This window comes from Balaenoptera physalus (genome assembly GCF_965194825.1).
Source record: "Balaenoptera physalus genome assembly, chromosome: 17".
Classification (NCBI taxonomy): domain Eukaryota; kingdom Metazoa; phylum Chordata; class Mammalia; order Artiodactyla; family Balaenopteridae; genus Balaenoptera; species Balaenoptera physalus.
In genome coordinates, this window is record NC_138895.1 from 24,886,843 (window position 1) to 24,909,126 (window position 22,284).

The window sequence follows — 22,284 nt, forward strand, 5'->3', positions numbered from 1 at the left end:
ATTCAGAACCACGCATTATTTTACAGACTGAGATATAATTCCTGATTTACAATATAAAAAACTGAATAGAACACCAGCCTTCTAGATTTTCATCTAGTGATGTTCTTTTATTAGGACCACATATGATCTCTTAGACTGAGTGTTGCTTTCTTCCATAGCAGAATCAGCAGATTATTTATATTATCTTTAGGTACATCAATTGTTTCCCTGACAGTTACCAAGTGAGACATGGCTGCCTTTTGTTTGCCACTGCATTCAGCTACATTATTATTTTCTTTTTAAAAAATAAGTCTAAAAAGATTAGAACAAGACACATAGTCATGGGCGGTCTTTCTCCAACTCGACTCCAGGTCTTTGTCAATCATGCAAACTAAGAGGGCAGGGCTTCTCTGGGTGAAGGGCTTGACAGACAAGAGCCTTTCTCAAGCCATCTTTCCGTCTTTCATTAGATTTCAAATCAAACCTCCTCCTGAACTCCTGCCATACAGATATATTTAGATGTGGATTCCAAACCCCTCCACTTCCCCATGTTGTCATTATCAATCCCAGAGAACTCTCTTGAATTCGTTAGAGATATGAGAAAGATTTATTATCTAAAGCAAATTGCTACAGTAAAAAAATAAAATGAAAAGAATAAACATTTTTCTTAAAATGCCAAATCTTATTAATATGTATGGGAAATAATATGTTTGTATATACTATCTGTATTACTAAACAGGAGTAATGAGTCTGATTTTAAAACTGAACATATTATTTGACAGCTAATTTAATAACATAAAAGTGGTGCATAATTTTGCATTTTCAGAACATGAATTTCATGAGTTATGTTTTTATTCCAAGGAAACAAGGTAATCAAGCCAGTGTGGTACCAGCATAGGGTAGATCTAGATCAGTGGAACAGAATTCAGCACCCAAAAATAAACCCATATATCTATGGTCAATTGATTTTTTGACAAAGGTGCCAAGACTATTCAATGGGGAAAGAATAGTCTCTTCAGCAAAAGATTATGGGGCAACTGATAGCCCTATGCCAAAGAATGGAGTTGGATCCTCAACTCAGACTGTATAAAAAAGTTAACTCAGAATGAATCAAATGCCTAAATTTAAGAACTAAAACTACAAAACTCTTAGAAGAAGACATAGGGGTAAATCTTCATAAGTTCAGATTTGGCACTGGTGTTTTACATGTAATACCAAAAGCACAAGTAACAAAAGAAAAATAGGTAATTTAAGTTTCATCAAAATTAAAAACATTTTTATATTTTAAAGGATACTATCAAGAACGTGAAAAGACAACCCAAGGAATGAAAAAATATATGTGTAAATCATATCTGATACAGGACTTTTATCTAGAATATGCAAAGAACTCTTACAACTCAATAATGAAAAGACAACCCAACCAAAAACAAGCAAAAGATTTGAATAGACATTTCGCCAAATAAGCACATGAAAAGATGCCTCATCAAGGAAATGCAAATCAAAACCACAATGAGATATCACTTCATACCCACTAGGATAACTATGATTGAAAAATCTAAGATAGTAGCAAGTGTTGGCGAGGATGTGGAGAAATCAGAACACTCATACCTGGCTGATGGGGATGTAAAATGGTACAGCCACTTTGAAAACAGCCTGTTTGTTCCTCAAAAAGTGAAACATCGAGTGATTTTACCCAGTAATTCCACTCCTAGGTATATGCCAAGAGAAATGAAAACGTTAAGTCCACACAAAACTTGTATGTGGATGTTCATAGCAGCATTATCCATAATAGCCCCAGAATGGAAACAGTAGAAATGTCCATCAACTGGTGAATGAATAAACACAATATAGTATATCCATATGAAAGAATATTGTTTGACCATAAAATGAAATGAAGTACCGATACATGCTAAAACACGGACGAACTTTGAAAACATGCTAAGTGAAATGTCAGTCACAAAAAACCCCACATATTATCTGATTCCATATACATGAAATGTCCAAAATGAGCAAATATATAGGTTGCTTAGGGCTGGGGGATGATCATCATGCGGATGATAGCTAAGAGTTGTGTGGTTCCTCTTTGAGGTAACTTGAATGTTCTAAAATTGATTGTGGTGATAGCTGTACAGCTCTTTGAATATACTAAAAACCATTAAATTGCACACTTTAAATGGGAGGTGAATTATATCCCAATAAAGGTGTTACCAAAACAATATTCTAAGGAATGTGGACATTACACATTACAATGTCAGTCATTTTCTAGATCAATCTGAAATAAATATGGCAAACCCAAGTATAATTGTAGCTGGAATCACTGGAGTTGCTGTACTGAGGAAGGGTCTCCTGGCTCCACTGAAAACTATCATAGTCTGACTGAGACAACCTGAGTATAATTCTGCATGGACCAAATATTCCTTCAGGTCCTCTCTCATCCTCATGACTATCTCTGAGTGTGGACAGCAGTTAATTACCGCAAACAATGATTGATCCCATCAAACAGCAATCCTATGCTTTCAATGCTGATTTCTTTTCCCACTGAATGGAATTTTGGACTTCTGAAACCAGGTATCTAATCAAATATGACTGGCCCCCTACCCTGCATACACTAAGTCAGTAGAAGGCCAATCTTAGCACTGCTTCTTCTATACCGATTTCACTGACAGTTCTCATGAGGACTCTTACCAGCTTCTTAACATGGATGATGTCATTCATAAGAGGCTCCAACAAACAGACTCCAGTAATTCATGATGCTTCTTGCCTACTAACCTGAAGGCTTGTTCTGGCTAAAGCCTCTCAGAGGATCTGAAATAGAATTCTATTTCTGGGCCACTGGGACTATGCACCTGACAGATGGCCTGGCCCAAGCCCCAGCTGCCATTGCTGAGGAGAAGTTTAGGGAGAGGAGCATTTCTTCAAAACTATGCCCTACAGTCCCTCCTAAGGAAGTAGTGATGACACTGACAGCAAACCTCCCTGCTACCTGTGTAGATACATACTGGGATCTGGTAGCACAGACTTAAGAAACATGAATCCAAATTCAGGTTTGAGACGATAGACATCTACTCAGTATGAGACTAGACTCAAGGAGCTCAATGAGTAATTCTTAAATTTAAAAGAAATTTAAAGGTGAGCTATAAATCAACATCACTTGATACTTGAACCCTTTCTACAATGTCTGTAACATCCAGTTCATGAGTGCAATGTCAAAAATACTTGGCTAAATGTAGCAGTTAAAAGTACTGAGCACTGAATGAATCACAGTGCCTAAGATAAATAATCACTCAATATTTATTCGCTGATTGAGTAAATTTTAAAAAATCAGAGCAGACTCGAGGATATTGCTATAATAAAGCCACCCTCAGTTTCAGTCCCTGAAGACAGAGAAAGGAGTAGGATTGCAGGTCGCTCATGATGGACATATTACCATGGCAATATATCATGCGTGCAAATGCCAGCCAAGTAAATACTATCCTTATCCATGCTGTAGTGGAAATAAACCAATAAACGAAACTTAGAACTGCTATTCCAGCCTATGCCAGATTCCCTCCCATAAGGAAAGGCTTCCAGAAGGAATCCCTTTCTACCTGTTGGAAGCACTGCTAGGTTTGAGCTAGCCGTAAGGAAGGCTTAGTGGCTGCAACCCAGCTGGAGTCCTGGTTCTGATATCCAGGGCTATGCAGAACAAGTCCAGTACTTTCCCTACATGGCAACCTTTGAAATACTTGAAGATACGTGTTTAAAGAGGTCTCTCCTCTGCTGCCTTTTAGTGTCCCCTTCTCCATTTCAAAGAGTATAGTTCTGAGTACCACCTACTATGACTCAAAAGAGCACAAAGGCTATATGGAGAAGGGAGCTGAGTCCTGGCCAGGCCTGCTCATGAGAGCAGAGCACGCTGAGAGCCCAATCCAGCTACAAAGCCCAATCTAGGAACCAAACACAACATCCAATGGACAAGGTAACCTTGATCTGATTTAGAAAATAGTCGTTATCTGGGTTTTGGTGACGGTTGGTAGGGGAATTCTCAGGGCCCAGCTATCATAGGGAGGGCAGAGCTATCAGCAGGGAGCAATAAGCTGGTCAAGTCAGGAAGGTGGTCCACTACTGTCCTGGAGGTCCAGTCACAGCTACAGAATCTGGCCACTGGGCAGGATCCCTGGGTAAGAGGCACACTTCTCTAGAAGACCTCCTGGCGAGACCAAGATAGACCATGGTACCCAAAGTAGACACTGAGTCCCAGACACCTAATACACAGGAAGATAAAGAGCTGAAACTTGGAAGGTCAAGGAGTGAGTCTCAGGGGAACCTGGAAGTCATCCCTGGGATACCAGATCCTACATCCAAGGATGGCCACTTGGAATGCAGTGATGATCATCCCAATGGTCAGCACTGAGGCAATACCATTCTCAGTATGGGAGATCAAAATTCAACAAACACACTCAGCCAGCATTGAGCAAGATGACTATGGGCGAGGCACAGAGAGAACATGATGAGTGGTATGCCCTGCTGCACTGCGGGTTTAAGGATTAAACATCTTAGTATTTCCTGCTTTAGTGAGAACGAATTCAGATCTGGGGAGGGCGAGACAGTGCATGCAAGCGGACCAAGTGGGGAGGAAACAGGGAAGGTAGGAGGAGACAAGCTGGGGGCTGACACTTCCATTTGCTGGTGTTCTCTTCTAGATGACTAAGCTCGAAGGCAGTTCTCCAGATGAAGTAACACTGCATCCGGGAAGAGGAGCTCAGGACTCTTACTTGAGTCAGTTCAGATGCTACACTTTTATTTAGAAAGCCTAAGATCACTGGAGCTTTTCTCACCAGCTACATTATACTGTGGGCATCTATGAATCTTTTACTTGATTAACACAAAATCTAAATTTGTTTCATCTATGATGCTGCTAAGCCACATCTCTCTTTACTGCCTTTTTGCAATTTAATTGGTGGTGGTGGTGGTGGTGAGGTGCTCTCGTCATCCCTGTTCCACGTCTGCGTCTTAGATGTGGGTCAGCGCATTAAATGTCAAGTTGTTATCGAATTCTGTTTCCTTCATTTGTTATTACATTAGCCATCTCTCCCAGTTTGCAGCCACGCATTTATAGTGTTTTACCCAAATGAGTCCTCATGTTGACTAGAATAGGATTAGGTTCAAATACCAGAAACCTTTTTCCAGGAAGAAAGCGATTTATTAATCAGTTCCCTCTGGATATACTTACCAAACCAGTTATTAATCGAGCTCATTATACACACCCCCTATTTGTCCAAATGTTAAATGTTAACAATGTGATACCCTCTGGTTAAAAAGAATCAAATATATCTCTAAACAAGTATATGCTAATTGTTATTAATCCTTCTGAATTCTATGATAGGTTTCATAAATTGTCAGTATAACAGAGATCAACCTCAAAGCAAAGACATATACTTCCATTAAAATTTCAATATTCAGCCTTTGACAGTAATCATCCAAGAAAACTACAACCTAAATATGCATAATGGTACAGCAATGAAAGGAGTAGCTAAGGACAATGTATATGGGCTAAGGTATACTGTGCAGTATTGGAAAACATAACTTATGACGCTTCCTTCTTCTGCATTCTTATTTCCCTCGGGCTGCACTTCTCCTCTTGCTAAGCTCCCCCATGTTTTCTGGCCATTTTTTCTTGCTGGTTCTCCCAGCTGTGTCTCTCGTCTTTTCCACCCATCCCCCCACCCCCCAGCTGCTTTAGCTCACACTTCCAGCCTTCCTGGTATTTACTGTGTTAACAGTTTTAGTCGTCACACCATCTGATGTCTCCTGCTTCATTTTTCACACAATCTAACAGCTGAAATCCCTGATGTATGCAAAGCAACAGTCCATTAAGAAAAGAGTTTTCCTTATTGAGAACAAAAAAAATGGAAAAGGCAGGAAAGGGTAGTTCACAGAGGTGCCAAAGAGAGGCCACTATGTAGATAAGATGAAGGAAAAAAAAGACTTTTTTAAGCCTCAAAAAGATTATGACACTGGGAAATCTAAAAATCCCCTTCAACGGTGTGGTTTAATGAAAATAATCCCCTTTCCAAGAAGAATATATTCTAGGGAACGGATGATAAAAATCCTTAAACACGTATCCTTATACTATCTACAATATACAGAACCCAGGTAAGCACTGATACAGTTATAATACATATACTAAGTTATTAAATGACATTTTCTTAGCAAAGCCTTCTTTTTGTTAGTCTGTTACATGGAAAGAGGCTTAAAATGACACCTTCTACTCTAAGCCTTATCTGTAAGCCTGCATCCCAAGTGAACAAGGCTTGGGCATGAATTCCTTGCAGTTTCAATATTCACAGAGAAAAAATCAAAATGACCAAAGCGCTCAACAGGAAAAAAAATCCTTTCTTAATGGTAAAAAATAGAATAGCTTACAGTATGCAAATTTAATGTATTTAAGGAAAATTGTATGCTTTTCGGATATCTGAACAAAAAGCAAGGTAGCATAAACACTAACATTAAAAAGATTAGCTTCGGAACTTAAATGTTGCTGCAGTGAACGGAAAATAAATTGACTCCTCTAACTACTAGTTTATGAATTGGAAGTAAAAAAAAGTATTTAAAACATCCTCCTTTAGGCAAGGTAAATAAACAGGGAATAATAACCAGGGCAACCAAAGAGGTCACTCATTCATTCATTCATTTCCTTATTCACCTTTCAATGATATTTCCTTGCTTAAAAAAACCAAAAAGTAAATATTACTCCATTCCCTTCCACTCTGTGTATCTGAAAAGCTGTCTTTTGGACTGGGACTTAGGCTGCCATATATATATATATATATATATATTTTTTTTTTAAGGAATTCCTTTTTTAAATTTTTATTATTTATATATTTATTTATTTATGGGTGTGTTGGGTCTTCATTTCTGTGTAAGGGCTTTCTCTAGTTGCAGCGAGCGGGGGCCACTCTTCATCGCGGTGCGCGGGCCTCTCACTGTCGCGGCCTCTCTTGTTGCGGAGCACAGGCTCCAGACGCGCAGGCTCAGTAGTTGTGGCTCACAGGCCCAGTTGCTCCGCAGCATGTGGGATCTTCCCAGACCAGGCCTCGAACCCGCGTCCCCTGCATTGGCAGGCAGACTCTCAACCACTGCGCCACCAGGGAAGCCCAAGGCTGCCATATATTGAGTCTACAGCTTTGGCTTGTTTCTGCCTAAAGACAGATACTTAACTGGGTAGCCACCAGGCCCACTGCCTTTGTTTATCACAGAGCCTCAGATCAGCCTTCAGACATTTCCCGATGAGCAGTAACTACTAGTTTCGGGACCACCCAAGGGGTAGTGAAGTTAGAGGGTTGCTGATCACCGATCTTTTCCAGAAGAAGTTGTGCAAATGGGTATATGTATGTGTGTGATGGTGGGCAGACGGGGGGATGCAAGGAAACTTCCTCTTGCATAGGCGCCTGAGGAAGGAAACTTGAAGTTTGTCCATGTACACTTTCAAGATCCAAAATTCATAGAAAGATACTTACTGTTAGGAGTCCCAGCCACAGAGTAATTCAAGACAGAAAGGGCCCTTCCCTCTGTTCTTAAGGTTCTGAAGAACTGGCTGTGTTGCTTGTGTTGACCTGAGGCAATGGCTCTGCTGGTGGGTTAAGAGAACGGGTTGCACTTTGGCTCTGGTTATTTTCCCCATTATTGAAAAATTGTTGTCTATAAAGTCTCTGAGTTTCAGAGGGATGTGTAAGGATGTGGTGGGGTAGGTTGGCATTTTGTAGATGGACCATATGGGACAAAGTAACTTTACAGTGACCCCTTCCTTTCCATATATGTATATATAGAGATTATATGTCTATATCCATCTCTTTCTCTCTCTCTACATATACATGTGTGTGCATACAGAGAATATATATTTAATATGTAAGTAGTGAGAGAGTACACACACACACACACATACACACACACATTTGACTACTTCAATCTTAGACTTTCAACACTGCCTGCAGACACCACACCAGAACTGTAGCATTGATAGGATACCTATGTGGCCATTCTCTTATGACCCAGGGTTAGTTTTATGAGATGCTATCATATGTGTGACATTTCGATCGTTTATTTGATGGAAAATAACTATTAGATGACCTAAGTTGAGCTTTAGAGAAATTCTGAGCCACTTAGTGAGATGTAATGCTCAGTATCCCAGAGAAAGTCAAGGAGATTCAATGGAATGGAAATAATGCATAAACTAATGTATGCACGCTAGCAAGAGCCTCGAGATAGTCAATGCTCCGCAAATGTCAGCTCTATTATGACCTGTAAGCAATGGTATATTCAACAGAACTGAAGGTATCGTGATGGACTCTAGGCTACTAAGCTCATCTCTGCAGGGAGGCTACACTTAGATACTGTATTATAGGTGTGTGTATAAGTTGCCTGTATGTGACCATTTCGTGTCTGTTATAGGTTGAATTGTATCCTCCCCAAATTCATATGTTAAAGTTCTAATCCCCAGTACCTCAGAATGTGACCTTCTTTGGAAACAGGGTCATTACAGATACGATTAGTTGTGATGAAGTCTTACTGGAGTAGGGTGGGCCCCTGATCTAATATGATTGGGTTCTTATAAAAAGGGGAAGTTTGAGAGGTGCACACAGGAAGAACGCCCTGGGAAGATAGGAGTTACACTGCCACAAGCCAAGGATGTACCAACAGCTAGGAGAGAGGTCTGCAACAGGTCCCGCCCTAGTACCTTCAGAAGGGGAAATGACCCTACTGACACCTTGATCGTGGACTTCTAGCTTGTGGCACTTAAATTTCTGATGTTTAACCTACCCAGTCTGTGGTACTTTATTATGGCAATCCTAGGAAATTAATACAGAGCCAGTACATGAAAAAATGGTCGTTTCCTAATATTGCAGTCCTGAGTTAAAGGAATAGAGGTGATATAAAATAGATAATTAACAAGGACCTACCGTATAGCACAGGGAACTACATTCAGTATTTTATAGTAACCTATAAGGGAAAAGAATCTGAAAAAGAATATATATATATATACATATATATGTGTGTGTATATATATATATGAAACTGAATCACTTTGCTGTGATTACACTTTGCTGCATTTACACAATGTTGTAAATCAATTATACTTCAATAAAAATTTTTTAAAAATTTAAAAAAAGGAATAGAGATGAGGGTGAGCAAGGTAGCACTCATCACTTTACACATCTCATATCAAGAAAGTTTACATATCAACCCAGCTGTTACAATGGAGTTATTTCTTAATTATATGAATTCAAGTAAACATTGAAATAACAGGTTCACATAATTCATAATACAACTTCAAAGAAGGAATTTGTATTTTTAAACATTCTTTTCAATAAGACTGAGGGACTAATTACCTAAACATCATGAAGCAGAATTAAAGAGAAAACCTTCAATCATTTCTTTAATCTTGAGGAAAGTTTTGAGAGGATTCCCTAAGAATTTGACCAAAATTTCTAGGGAATTTTTTTTTGCTTTATTGGGACATCTATTTAGATTGAATTATTTATATATTTATATAATTACTTATATATTTATTTTCTTTGACTGCTCCTCTTGGATAATTCATGTTTTTCCTTGAATTCATCTTTAAAAGTCTGCCCTGCTCTACTGTTTAGCACTTGCGCATATTTCAGAGTTGGATTAATGTAATTTTAGAGTTAAAAGAAACTCCGCAATATTTCAGCTCATTAATTTTAGCAACAAGGAAGCCAATGCCCAGCTGTGATCACACAGCTCGTCAAGGTAGAGGCTGGAACAGAACGTGGCCACTTTTCATTACTTCCAGATCTATGGCCCTGGCTTCACCATGTTTCACGGATGCTACCTGTGTGTGCTTCCCTAATCAGATAATCTGGCTTCAGGGTTGGTGCCTTTTATTTTTTTTAAATCTCATCCAAAGATTCTCCTGCAATGCCACATCCGGAGCAGGCATACCAAAATGCCTGTTTGAATATGGATTATTGATGATATAGCTAAGTTTCTGTACGAAGATACTAGTAACTGATCATACATGACTGCTCTTCAGTATACTGTTATTTTTTAAGAAGTCTGTTCAATTTATTTACTATCTAGAATATATTTTCTTTAACCTGACCATAGAACTAATCGGCATTATATACAACCCAGGTTTTATCTTCTTAGCTGTTTTGATATCCAGGCTAATGGCATTTTAGGTGAGATGTGAAATCTGGCCTTTATTGCTGTGGCCCTTTGTCTGGGTGTCTGGTCAAAGAAGTCAGTCCATCTACTTGGTTAAGTAAGGTGGGAAGAGGAAAGAGAAGAAGGAAAGAAAAGAAAAGCAGAAATGACAAATAAGCTTTAAAGATTCTGAACTCCCTTAGACAAAGACATGATTTCTAATATTACAGTTGGTAAAAATCACCAGACAACAAAGGCTTCAGGAGGTAACATGGCTGTATCTTCACACACAAAATGGAAACAGCTGAGAGCAGTTTCCATATCAATCTGCCCAAATGGAGATAACTGGTTTCATCCACAAGCCTAGATAAAAGAAGAAACAAAAACACCCCCCAACTCTAACTGTGAGAGAGAAACGAGAAATATAGTAGCAGCTTCCTCACTGCAGAAGTACATTTTTTAAGTCTGCCATCAACAGGTGTTGCCATGGTAACTATCTTGTAGTTAAGAAGTAGTAGAGGTATAAAAAAACCACAATAAAGGGGAAAATAAGAAAAGTGTGCTGTAGTAAAACTAACCTCAGACCTCACAGAATGAGCAGGAGAGACTCGCTCTCCTATTCGCCAGGTCTCTGTGTCGCTGGAAAAGGGCTCAGCCCAAGAGCATGGTCCTTGGAAGACCCAGGGAACTCTCAGGGGAGCTGCTGTGGCCCTCAATTTATCTTAGGTGCTAATTTACATCCCCACTCCCACAGGTACATTTTAGCTTTTTGATGTCTTTGTGGGAAAGGTTACAGTTTTGTAACGTTGTGTCTGGAAACCTCTGGAAAGGGAACATATATCAGCGAACAACTTCCTTATTGTCCTTCTACTTCTCACAGGTAGTGTGTTTAGTAACAATTTCTCTGTGTTCTCTCTCCATATGGAGAAGCCAGGGTTTGCATGCAATGAATTAGTGCGATAATAACAGCTATTTCTTGCTTTGAACAACTATAGCCAGTATTTGTAGCCCTGGTACCAGGAAATACCTCAGAACCTGGCTAGGATTAGAAGACCATTTCCATGGTCCTTCCTTCATTACTCACAGCTAGTGATAGTATCCCATACTTTTTTCATTCCAAATATATTAGCATCACGAATGATGAAATAATAATCATTCTGCATTTTTATTTTGTAAGCTATTGTTGATGACCCCATGAAAGGGCACAACCTAACCCCTTTATTTAGCCAGCTTTTTGTTCTTGCTCAAATGACCACTCCATTTTATAAATACATAACATGGATACATACAGTTTGCTAACTTCTGTGATGCTTTAAAGTTAGGACAGCTGATGAAACAAGATTTTGAAGGCTAACATCTGAAAGGTTTAGCCTGAGAGACAAATCTGTGTGGTACCAAGGATACTCTGTTGAGACCAAGCAGGCGTCAGAGTGCTGTGGAAAATAAATTAACAGCTGAGGTGTGAGCAGAGATGGCTCTGGGACCTGACTTTACTTCCCTTGTCCATTTCTGGAACTCAGGGTCCTGTTCCCTAAAGAGATGGAAGCTCCACCTCCATCAAAGGGTTCATGTGAGACTCAAATGAAATAATGCCTATGAAAGCATTACTTTGTTCATAAACATTAAACACTAGGCCAATGAAAGCTGATGTTGGAAATATGATTGTCACTTGTTTTTCAAACTTTCTGCTATGTTGGTATTACCTGATTCACATTTTTGAGGATAAGTAGGCCACAAAATTTTCACACGATGCTTCTGCCAGAAAATCTTTTACCTTGTTATCAGTTGGAGGCACTTATCTGATCTGGATGTCATTGTATTCTATTAGTTCCTGTTCTTTCGATTTTTTGTTCTCAGGCTGGCAGATTTGTATCAGGGGGTGCATGCGTGTGTGTGTGTGCATGTGCGTGTGTAAATGAGGACAAGGAGTAAGGGAGGGAGGAGAGAAAGGAAGGAAAAATGAGAGGAATAAATGAGTTAACAAAGTGGGAAAGAGCTTTCTTTCCCATTCTGCAGATATGTAGCCATCCCTGATGGTGTTTGTTATTGTATTTGCAATCTGTAGATCACTAGGCATACGTTCTTGGTGGCCTTACACACTCTTCAGCAGAAGCAGTTCTGGGGACGTCACTGATATCTGCCACCGACTCTCCTCTCATGATGTTCTGTTTCTCCATTTTCAGGCCAAAGGGCTTTGCCAATTGTAGTTCAAGATGCATAAATCCTTCTGTTTCTCAAACTAAAACCCCTTGATCTCTTTTACAATAAGATACACACCTTATGTCTTCCTTGTGTGCTTGTTTTATTACAGAACAGCTCCCGCTTTAAAATGTTGTCCTCTTACTTCTCAGTGTTTTGAATTCATGGCCCCCACTTTACCCCTTCCATTCTGTCTCCCACTTTCCCCCTTAAAGCCTGCTGTTCATCCCATTCAACTGTTGGCCAAGTCCCATGGATTCTACCTCCTTACATTTTTGTTGTAGTAAATCTCCAGCCCATTGTAACACATGCTTATTGAAAAGGTTCACAGAATACAGAAAAATACATCATACAAAATGAAAGTTCCTTTTCATCTTACCGCCCCAATCCCACTTCCTTCCCTATAGGTTAGCACTGTTCGAGGTGAGTAAAAAACTCTTGAAAAAGGTCTCGAAAGATACAAAAATCTAAAGGTATTTTTTTCTTTCTTTGTTACATATATGGTATTCTACATAAGGCATTGTTCAACTGTTTCCTTGTGTTCATTTACGGTATTTTAGAGAACTTTCCATGAAAGTAAATATTGAGTTATCTCATTTCTCTTAATTATAGAGCATTCAATGGTATTATAAATATACTATATTTAGACATTTCCATGCCAATGGATATTTAGGTTGTTTTTGGCTTTCCTCAGTTAGAAGCAATGTTACAAAGATTACTGTTGCATATATATCTCACTACAAGAGTGAGTACATTGATGGGACAGATTCCCAGACATGGAATTGATGGGTCACAGAGCATGTGCACTTTTTGTTTCATTCTCTCTCTCCTTATCGACCTAAAACCGAAGTTGTATTAATACACAGTCTGTGTAACTGTAAAAGAGAGTATACTTCTCAGTTCTGTTGGGTTTCACCACCACTTAGATTCATTTTTCTTAACACCTTCTGGGATTCTTGGATATCCTTGTCTGTTTATGGCATTTCTTCCTGGCTTTTCAGTGTTGCTGTGGATTTGTGAATTTCTTCATTTCTTCTTCTTTTTTTTACTTTGGTGAGTGAAGGATAAAGCAGCACCCCACATACTTGGTCAGCTATCTAAGAGCCATAGACCTCTTGCCCGACTACTCTTGTCTCCTTTGTATTCCTCCTCCACAGCTGTCCAACTAACCTTCTGAAATGCAAAAATAATCACTTGACTTCCCTTAAACTCTTTCAATAACACCCTGATGCTTGGTGGGTGTTATGGGTTGGATTTTGTCCCCTAAAAACATATATGTTGAAATCCTGGCCCCAGTATCTCAGAATGTGACCTCATGTGGAAACAGGATCGTTACAGAGGTAATCTACTTAAGATGAGGTCATGAGGGTGGACCTTAATCCAATATGACTGATGTCCTTATAAAAAGGGGGAAGTTGGACCCAGAGACAGACATGCACGGAGGGAAGGTGATGGGAAGAAACACAGGGAGAATACCATGCAAAGATGGAGGCAGAGGTTGGAATCATGCTGCCCCAAGCCAAGGAACATCTGGGGCTACCAGAAGCTGGAAGAGGCAAGGAACAATGCAACCCCACAGGTTTCAGAGGAAGCATGGCCCTGCAGACACTTGGATTTGGAATTCTAGCCTCCAGAACTGTGAGACAATGAATCTCAGTTGTTCAAGGTCACCCCGTGCTTTTCAGTACTTTGTTACAGCAGCCACGGAAAACTAATGCAGTGGGTAAAGTCCAACCTCTTAAGCATCTCACATAGTACCTTTCATGCAGTGGCTTGCTGCCCTCAGCCTCCTCCCTCACTACCATTCCTACCAATACCCTACTTCCTTATCTGCTCATGTCCACAAGTTCTAGGATGCTTCCTATAGCCATGCTTTTGAACACTCTGCTCCCTCTACCTAAATTCCCTTCTCCACTCCCCAAGCATTACTAATGCGTCTTAGCTAATTTCCAGGGTCATCTCCGTTACGAGCTGTTTCTGACATCCCTTTCTCCACCAGTGTCCCAGACACAACTACCTGTCTTCATGAGTCCCCTCTGTGCTGGCCCTAGAGTATTCTGACATTATTTTGTGCTTACTTGTTTATGCACATCCACCCCCCTCTGCCATGCTGCAAGCTCCTTGACAGAAGAGCCATTTGACATATTCTAGCAAAATCCCTGCATATCGAAATGGGATTTTGCTCAGTGAACAATGCTACAAAAATATAAAAACTGTAAGCAATTTAATGTTTTTAAAAAATTTTTATTTTATATTGGAGTATAGTTGACTTACAATGTTGTGTTAGTTTCAGGTGTACAGCAAAGTGATTCAATTATACATATACATTTGTCTGTTCTTTTTTTCAGATTCTTTTCCCACATAGGTTATTACAGAGTATTGAGTAGAGTTCCCTGTGCTATACAGTAGGTCCTTGTTGATTATCTATTTTATATAGAATAGTGTGTATATGTTGACTTTATTCTGTTAAACGTCTCTCATGTAAAGAGTTGGAGGACAGTAGGTCAGGGCTGACTACAAATGGTTGATGCGCGCAGGTGACATTGGCTGAAAAGTACTTTTCCACACACTGAATTTGTGGCTATTTTCAGCTTGTTTTTATTTTTGATGAGACTCATTCTTCTAACCAGTCACACTTAGGAACGTCAGACTTTTCCTTCAGATACTGTAAACTCTAACAGCTCCAATCATCAAAGATAAGTCCATCACCTGGACCTTGATGTCCACTGACTGCTTCCTTCGTTAGAGTGGTTTATTAGAGGCAGAAAGTAGACCAGTGGTTGCCTAGGGCTGGGGGCAGTGCAGGAGATGGGGAAATTGAAGGGGGTGATGACAGCTAAGGGGTGAGGGATTTCCTTTTAGATTTGTAAGAATGTTCTAAAACTGATTGTGATGATGGTTGCAAAACTCTGTGAATATACTGAAACTGTACACTTTAAATGAGTGAATTGTATCATATGAGAATTATAATTTGATAAAGCTGTTTTAAAAATAAAAGGCATGATTCATTTAATCCAATCTAGTCCACAAGAATCGCTGCTAAAACAAGTCAACTCTTTAGTAGCCAAATAGCCACACAGATAAAATAAAATAAACCCACTGCAGTAACAAAAAAGAAAACAAACAAACAAACATAAAACCACAGCCTGGAATGTATATGGCATCCTACAGAAAACATGATGGACCCAGGGGCATTTCCCGTCAGCCCCATTCACTCGGATCATCCTATTGCATAGTTGTAGCAGCATAACTAAGCCTCAGAACTTTCCTTTCGTCATAAAGTGTTCAATTCTCTCTTCTTTCTATGTCACTAGAGATACACATAGTTCAATAAACATGACAGGTAGGAGGGAAGTAAGATAAAAGGATAAGTGATAGCCAAAAAACAAACTCTTAAAAACTACCAAGCTTTAGCTAGTGGAAGGAATATTAGTCATATGGTGAACCAATGACCTCTGTGCTAAGTCAAGACAGTAGCATTTGTCAGGGTGTCAGGCAAAGGAACACAACATCTTTAACATTTGTCCAACTGTTCAGTAAGTCTTCTGAATAGACCAGGCAATGAATGACTAAAAGCAGACATCCTGGTGCTTATTCATACACTGTTTTGTATTTATCACCTGTCATGCAAATGCCTGTCACATGTCCCCAGTAAAATTCCAAACTCCTTGAAGACAGGGAAAGTATCTAATGGGTTTTCTCTCCTCCCACCATTCCATACCCAAAGCAATCAGCAAAGAGTTAAAACTGCTTTACGGGGTACAGGACACACCCATCTTAGAGTCTTACAGCACTAAAAAGATTTTTTTCCTTTTTAGTAATGTTGTTTTGGAGCATACATAATTTAATGCACGGAATAACAAAATCTATGTAATAAACAATTTTGTAATTGATTGTTACCTTTCTTTGAAGCCCCATTTCTAAGGACGTTATTTTGGAGAAATGTATACTACAATCATGTAAACAACAGAAAAAGCCTTCAAAAATCAATGGGCTGCTGGCTGCTGAATGTATCAGAGCATGGCTCCGTGAGCCAGGATTTCACTGGGTCCACCCAGATTCACAAACTTTGGTTTTGAAAACTATTTCAGAACTAAATCTTTTTTTAAAATAAATTTTATTTATTTATTTATTTATTTTTAATTTTGGCTGTGTTGGGTCTTCGTTGAGGTGCACAGGCTTCTCACTGCAGTGGCTTCTCTTGTTGCGGAGCACAGGCTCTAGGCGCGTGGGCTTCAGTAGATGCGGCACACAGGCTCAGTAGTTGTGGCGCATGGGCTTAGTTGCTCCACAGCATGTGGGATCTTCCTGGACCAGGGCTCGAACCCATGTCCCTTGCCTTGGCAGGCGGATTCTTAACCACTGCGCCACCAGGGAAGCCCCTAAATCTTTTTTAAAGGTAGCTTTTTTAAAAAAAAATTTTTATTGGAGTATAGTTTATTTACAATGTTGTGTTAGTTTCAGGTGTACAGCACAGCGATTCAATTATATAGATACATTCATTCTTTTTCAGATTCTTTTCCCATATAGGTTGTTACAGAATACTGAGTAGGGTTCCCTGTGCTATAAAGTAAGTCTTTGTTGGTTATTATTTTAACTATATTAGTATGTGTTAAAGGCAGCTTTTACTGTAACCAGAGATAAGATTTTTATCACGGAAAGGGAGGGAATAATTTCTCTCTGCATCATGTCCTTACATAGGTCACACAACTGCAAAAAATTACAGACTCTGTGCTATTGAAATCTGATGATTAGTCACTGAGTTCAATATATTCTTAAAAACCTATAGTTAAATGTAATCAGCCAAGGTAAATTATAGAGAGAACCATGCAAATACATGAAAACATTCTCAGAGTTCAATGTGCTAGGATGCAATAAAGAAAAAAAACACCTCTCTTCCACACATTCAGAAAGAAATACTCAAGCATCCCACTTCTGAAAGCTCCTTGGGTAAGCAGGGAGCTCCCTAGTTCCTGCGGTTGGGACTTCCCAGACCTCTGTAATCTGACCAGCCAGCCTAATTCCTTTCCAAAACAAACTCACCTTCCCCTGCCTTTGCGGATACTATTCTTGCCTGGAATGTTCCACCCTCTTCTCCCCTTACCTCTAAGTCCTGACCATCCTTCTTAGTAAGACTTGTTCTTTTCCTTCTGTCCTTTCTGCCCAGTTCATTTGACATCAAATATTACCTTACCTGTCCTGTATTGGGGGTTAAATCCCTTTTTCTCTGATCAAGCAATTCAAGCAGATAACACTTCTGGCTCTTTCTACCTGTTCATTTAAGGGGAGGGAGGTGGAGTGACTCACTTAATGAGTGATTTGGGGAAGGGTAAACTAGGTACCCTGGGTATAGTTCCTCCCTTCTTCCTTTAGGGATGGAGCAGCCCTCTGGGAATTTTCCTCTGACCCTCCATGCCATAATCTGATCCTTTTGGCCCACAGGTCTGTCCCAGCTACTGTGGCTCGTGCTTAACTCTGGGGTTCTGCATCAGTACAGCAAATAAACCCCACCCTCCAACCTGGCTTATACTAGTAATAATGATGATAGTTGAACCTTATCTGCCAATTATTTTATCCTCTCTCTTAATTTTTTTCAGAACTTGGTAGGGTCAGAGGGGTGCCGTCATTGCAGTTTTCATCAAAGATTCCAGCATCATTCATATATGTAAGTTTACATATATTGATTCGATGGTTTTCAAAATTGATGTGAGATTGTGTCCCATCTCCCTGCCTGGACATAATTTTGGGTCATGTCACATAAATCTTTGCTACCCAGTGCTTCACCACAATGCCCAATGTATAGCAGAAATAAACTCAGAAAGGTTCAATTATGAATACATCATCTAATTAAAGATATATAGAGAGAAGATTATATAACAAAACAAAACAAGGACTACAATACTTGTGATTCCAGCTAATAGTTATGACGTTATTAACGCATTTTTGTTGTCACTTATCAGCAGTGTTAGCATAAAGTTAATATAGGCAGGCTGAGTATAAAATTGATATATGTGACACACTGTGATCCTGCAGAGTCAATTTAATTGCACATTGAGCAGCAAGAAGAGAGAATAAAAGATAAGGCATATACTGATTGATTTTCTTCATCAAAACCCACAAGATCTCATTTCAACAAAACCCTGTCATTAAATGTCCAGCATATCTAACAGTGAATTTTATGTGATAAATATCTGAATCTAATTTCCAAAGCAGTGATGGCAATCTACCACAAGCCAAGTTTTCACTTACCCACAGCTTAAAACCTTCATCTTATAGGTTCCATTATCCTTTGCTCACTCTTACATAAAAAGCTTCACATGTATTTAAAAAGCTGTTAATGTGTAATGTTGCTGAGAAATAGTGGGTCAGTTGTCTAGTGTATGGTTTTGAGTGTCCCCCCCGCCAAGAAACAACAAAAGTAGATTAAATACATAAAGGATTTACAATTATGTCAAAATAAAGACAGTGTTTCACAAAACTTTAGAGGTCAATTAATGTGATTAAACCACTAATTTCAATTTTAGTTTTAGTACTTTCTTTGAGTTTCCAAGTCTTTTTATTTATTTATTTTTAATTGAGTACAGTCGACAATATCATAATAGTTTTAGATGTACAACAGTGATTCGATATTTTTATAGATTATACTCTAACAGTGTTATAAAATATTGGCTATATTTGCTGTGCTGTACATTACATCCTTGTATCTTATTTATTTTATACCTAGTAGTTTAAACACAATCTTTTTTTTTTTTTTTTTTACTTAAGTATGAATTTATCGAATGCTAACTGGACGCAAGTACTAACTAGTGTATGGTATCAATAAGCAGTACGTAGCCACACGATAATAATTCTAGAAATGATTACTTATATAAAGCCCTTTCCAGTTTTCAAAGATGTCACACATTTTTCCTTTGACTCTCACAGTCTCCTGTTAAAACAGCAGAGCAAACATTGTCATGCCCATTTTACAAATGGGGAAACTAAGGCTTAGAGAGGTCTTGAGCACTGGCAGGGCTGGTACTACCGTCCAGACTGCTGAATCCCAGGAATTAATCAGTCATTTGGAGATTCAATAAATAGTTATTCAGCATCTACTATGCAGCAAACCTCATGTTGCTGCTGGGGATGGAGATGGTCCCTGCCCTCCCGGTCTCTCCCCAGGTTATCCTATTTGACATAGGACCAGCCATCAACATGCACATGATATGTTCGACACAGGATTTTTATTTTATACCTCGATAAAAGCAAAAATAAATTTGCGAATATTTTTCCTGTAAAAACAAAACTATGGTAGACTTCCTTAAAATTAATACAGCTTAATCATTTACTTTAGAAATTAAGAATGTGTTTTGTTGTTACTCCTCAAAGCTCCAACTAGAATGATAGTGTTTCCATTCAAATTGAGACTCCAAATAAAAAATACCCTTTGGCATTTTTCAATGAAGCATTTAATCTTCTATCAAATGAATGAGAATTTAATCACATAAATTAATCTACCTCATTCCTTTACCAAAATGTTAGACTTTATCTAAGGAGACAAACTTAGATGTAAACATTCACAGGAACAGTGATGAGAATATTGCTGGAGAAGAAGACCCTTTCTGAAATTCAGTTTTGGGATTCACATATCCCAAATCACAGGGATCTGAGTTCCCAGTACCACCTTGCAGTTCTCAAGACACGATTTTAATATGAGGTGGCCCTTTCATAAGTGCAGTTGTCATAAAATGTCATAAACGTGAGAGAGAAGATCCATGTTGAGTCCTGAAATGAAAAGGCATGGCACCCACATGGCTTTTTCTCATCTTTGCCCATAAATTAATTAATCAGTAGTAAAGACATTTGCATTGAAGGCAGGCTTCCTTCCAGGCAGGAAGACAGATAGACAAGACAGATAGACAGATATGACACAGAGAACCCAGCAATCCTGACGTAGAGAAACCTAACGAGGAAATGAAAGGAGAAAAGTAGGTGACTGAGTCAATCAGCCAGTGAGTTAATTTCACAATCGTGGCCTCACATTCTTGTTGATAAGCGGGTGAAACACAATAGAACATGGGCTCACTACAAACGAAACACAAACCCACACCTTCACGCCTCCAAGAGTTATCAGTCTTTGGAATTCAGCAAGTAGAGAAGAGTGTCAAAGTTCATTTTAGTTATCCGTCTCCTTCCTCCACTCTTTCTTTCGCTAAAGGATTGTAACTTATTTGTCTCACATTTTTCATTTTTTGAGATAAAGTCTATATACTTTTTAAAGTATATAGACTTAATGCAGCATTATTTCTTATGTAGCATATATTTCTGTGTCGATCCGTCAGCTGTCTCTGGGTAAAGATCTGTGATGCCAACTGTATCACATGCCCAAGTTCAGTATCATCCACAGCGCCTGGAGGCACTGCTCTCATGTAAAACGAGCCCTGCCTTATTAGAGTCCTGTTAGATGCGATAAGAGGAAATAGAAAAATGAGACACAGAGAGGCCCTAATTTATATAAATCACTGCCAGATGCTCTTTAAAAATGACTTAAGCTTTTTTAAAACATCAGGTCCCAAAGTGCTACATAAATTTCTATAGAATGATACACTGACTTATACATTTCTCTATTGGTGTGGGATTAATTAAAAATCTAAATCTTTTGTTCAAACTTCCCACCTTCTCTGGCTTATCATACACACAGAAAATTTTGGCAACCTAGGAAGAAAATAAAAACAGCTCAAGAGGCCGAATTTACAAAAAGAATTAAATTCCAAAAGCTCATCTTCAAGCTTGTCATTAGGAACACTGAATGCACTGTCACATTAGAATGAGTAAATGAAAGTTACTACATTTTTAAGACAAATAGGTCATAACAATTTTTATCAAGTTAAACAATTTTTCGGAAAGCAAAGAAACCAATGAACATTGAAACCCTATTTATTATATTCTGAAGTTTCCTTGATCTTTAATTTCATAGAAACATTTACCAAGTTGCCACCAGCGAAGAAATACTGTTATGTACCATTTTCAGTTATTATGTCAAATATGCATTTCCATGTTCCAAAACAGCCTGCATGTGTCATTTAAAAATTATAAAATATTGTATACTTTTATATCCTTAGTCACTTCCTCATTGTTAAAGGCAAGTAGCTTCCAAATTTTCATTGTTTAAAAAACATGCCATTATGAATGGCTGCACAGTGACTTTTGCACATTATTCTCCATGACACAAAGTCATGATCTCATATGCTAGACACATAGTAGCGGAGAAGAGCCATTTACTTATCAAGATTGAGATTACACTTCTTTCACTCGGCTAACTGGAGCACCTGTGAGTGACAAGGACAACATCAGAAAACTGAATGGAGACGTTGAATAATTCACGAGCATAATGCCTCAAATACGGCGCTGATTATTATTATTATAACATCAACAACAACCACGCACGACACCACGGTTTCCTAAGCATCTACCACCTGCCAGGTGCTTTGCAAGCATCATTCTTAACCTTTACAACTTTTACAAAGTAGGGATTATTATTCCCAGTTTAAATATGGAGAGGGGTTAATGGACTCAGCTAAGGCTACAGAATCTCCATTAGAGCTACACTTCTAACAGAAGTCTCTCTTTGTTCTGCCCCAAACTGTCTAGTTCTTAGGAAAAGGTCACTGGATGGGACGATCAACCTGCTAAAACCTATTCACTAAAGACTTGAAAGTGATTTTTATGTGAGGCTGTGTAGTGAGACTTTATGTGCCAGCCTCCAGCTTAGGTGGGAGGTCTGCTGAGGGCACCAGTACCACCAACAGATGGACCAGTGACATAGTAACAGTGGCAGCAGCAGCTATCTCCGTTGCAAGAGGTGACATGGCCAACAGGGCACTGGGACAATATTTTAGCTTAACGTCCTTAACCACTTACTTTTTTTCTCTAAGTATTTCAGCTATTTTGAAGTCTGATGTGGATGGCATTTTT

At 38.9% G+C, this 22,284-nt stretch overlaps 1 protein-coding gene across 10 annotated transcripts in view; it reads right to left on the bottom strand.

Annotated features, from left to right (window-relative positions):
* PAG1 (phosphoprotein membrane anchor with glycosphingolipid microdomains 1) overlaps window positions 1-22,284 on the bottom strand; it is a 148,292-nt gene that overhangs the window by 70,441 nt on the left and 55,567 nt on the right. For 5 of the 10 annotated variants that reach the window (XR_014255395.1, XR_014255396.1, XR_014255397.1 and 2 more), the window contains one exon: window positions 1,588-1,687. The exons of the other annotated variants lie outside the window; for them this stretch is intronic. Coding sequence is in view for 2 of the 5 variants with exons in the window: in XM_082432854.1 (XP_082288980.1) it covers window positions 1,588-1,659 (72 nt within the window). In the remaining 3 variants the exon portion in view is untranslated. The remainder of the gene's footprint in view (window positions 1-1,587; window positions 1,688-22,284) is intronic. 10 annotated transcript variants of the gene reach the window in all.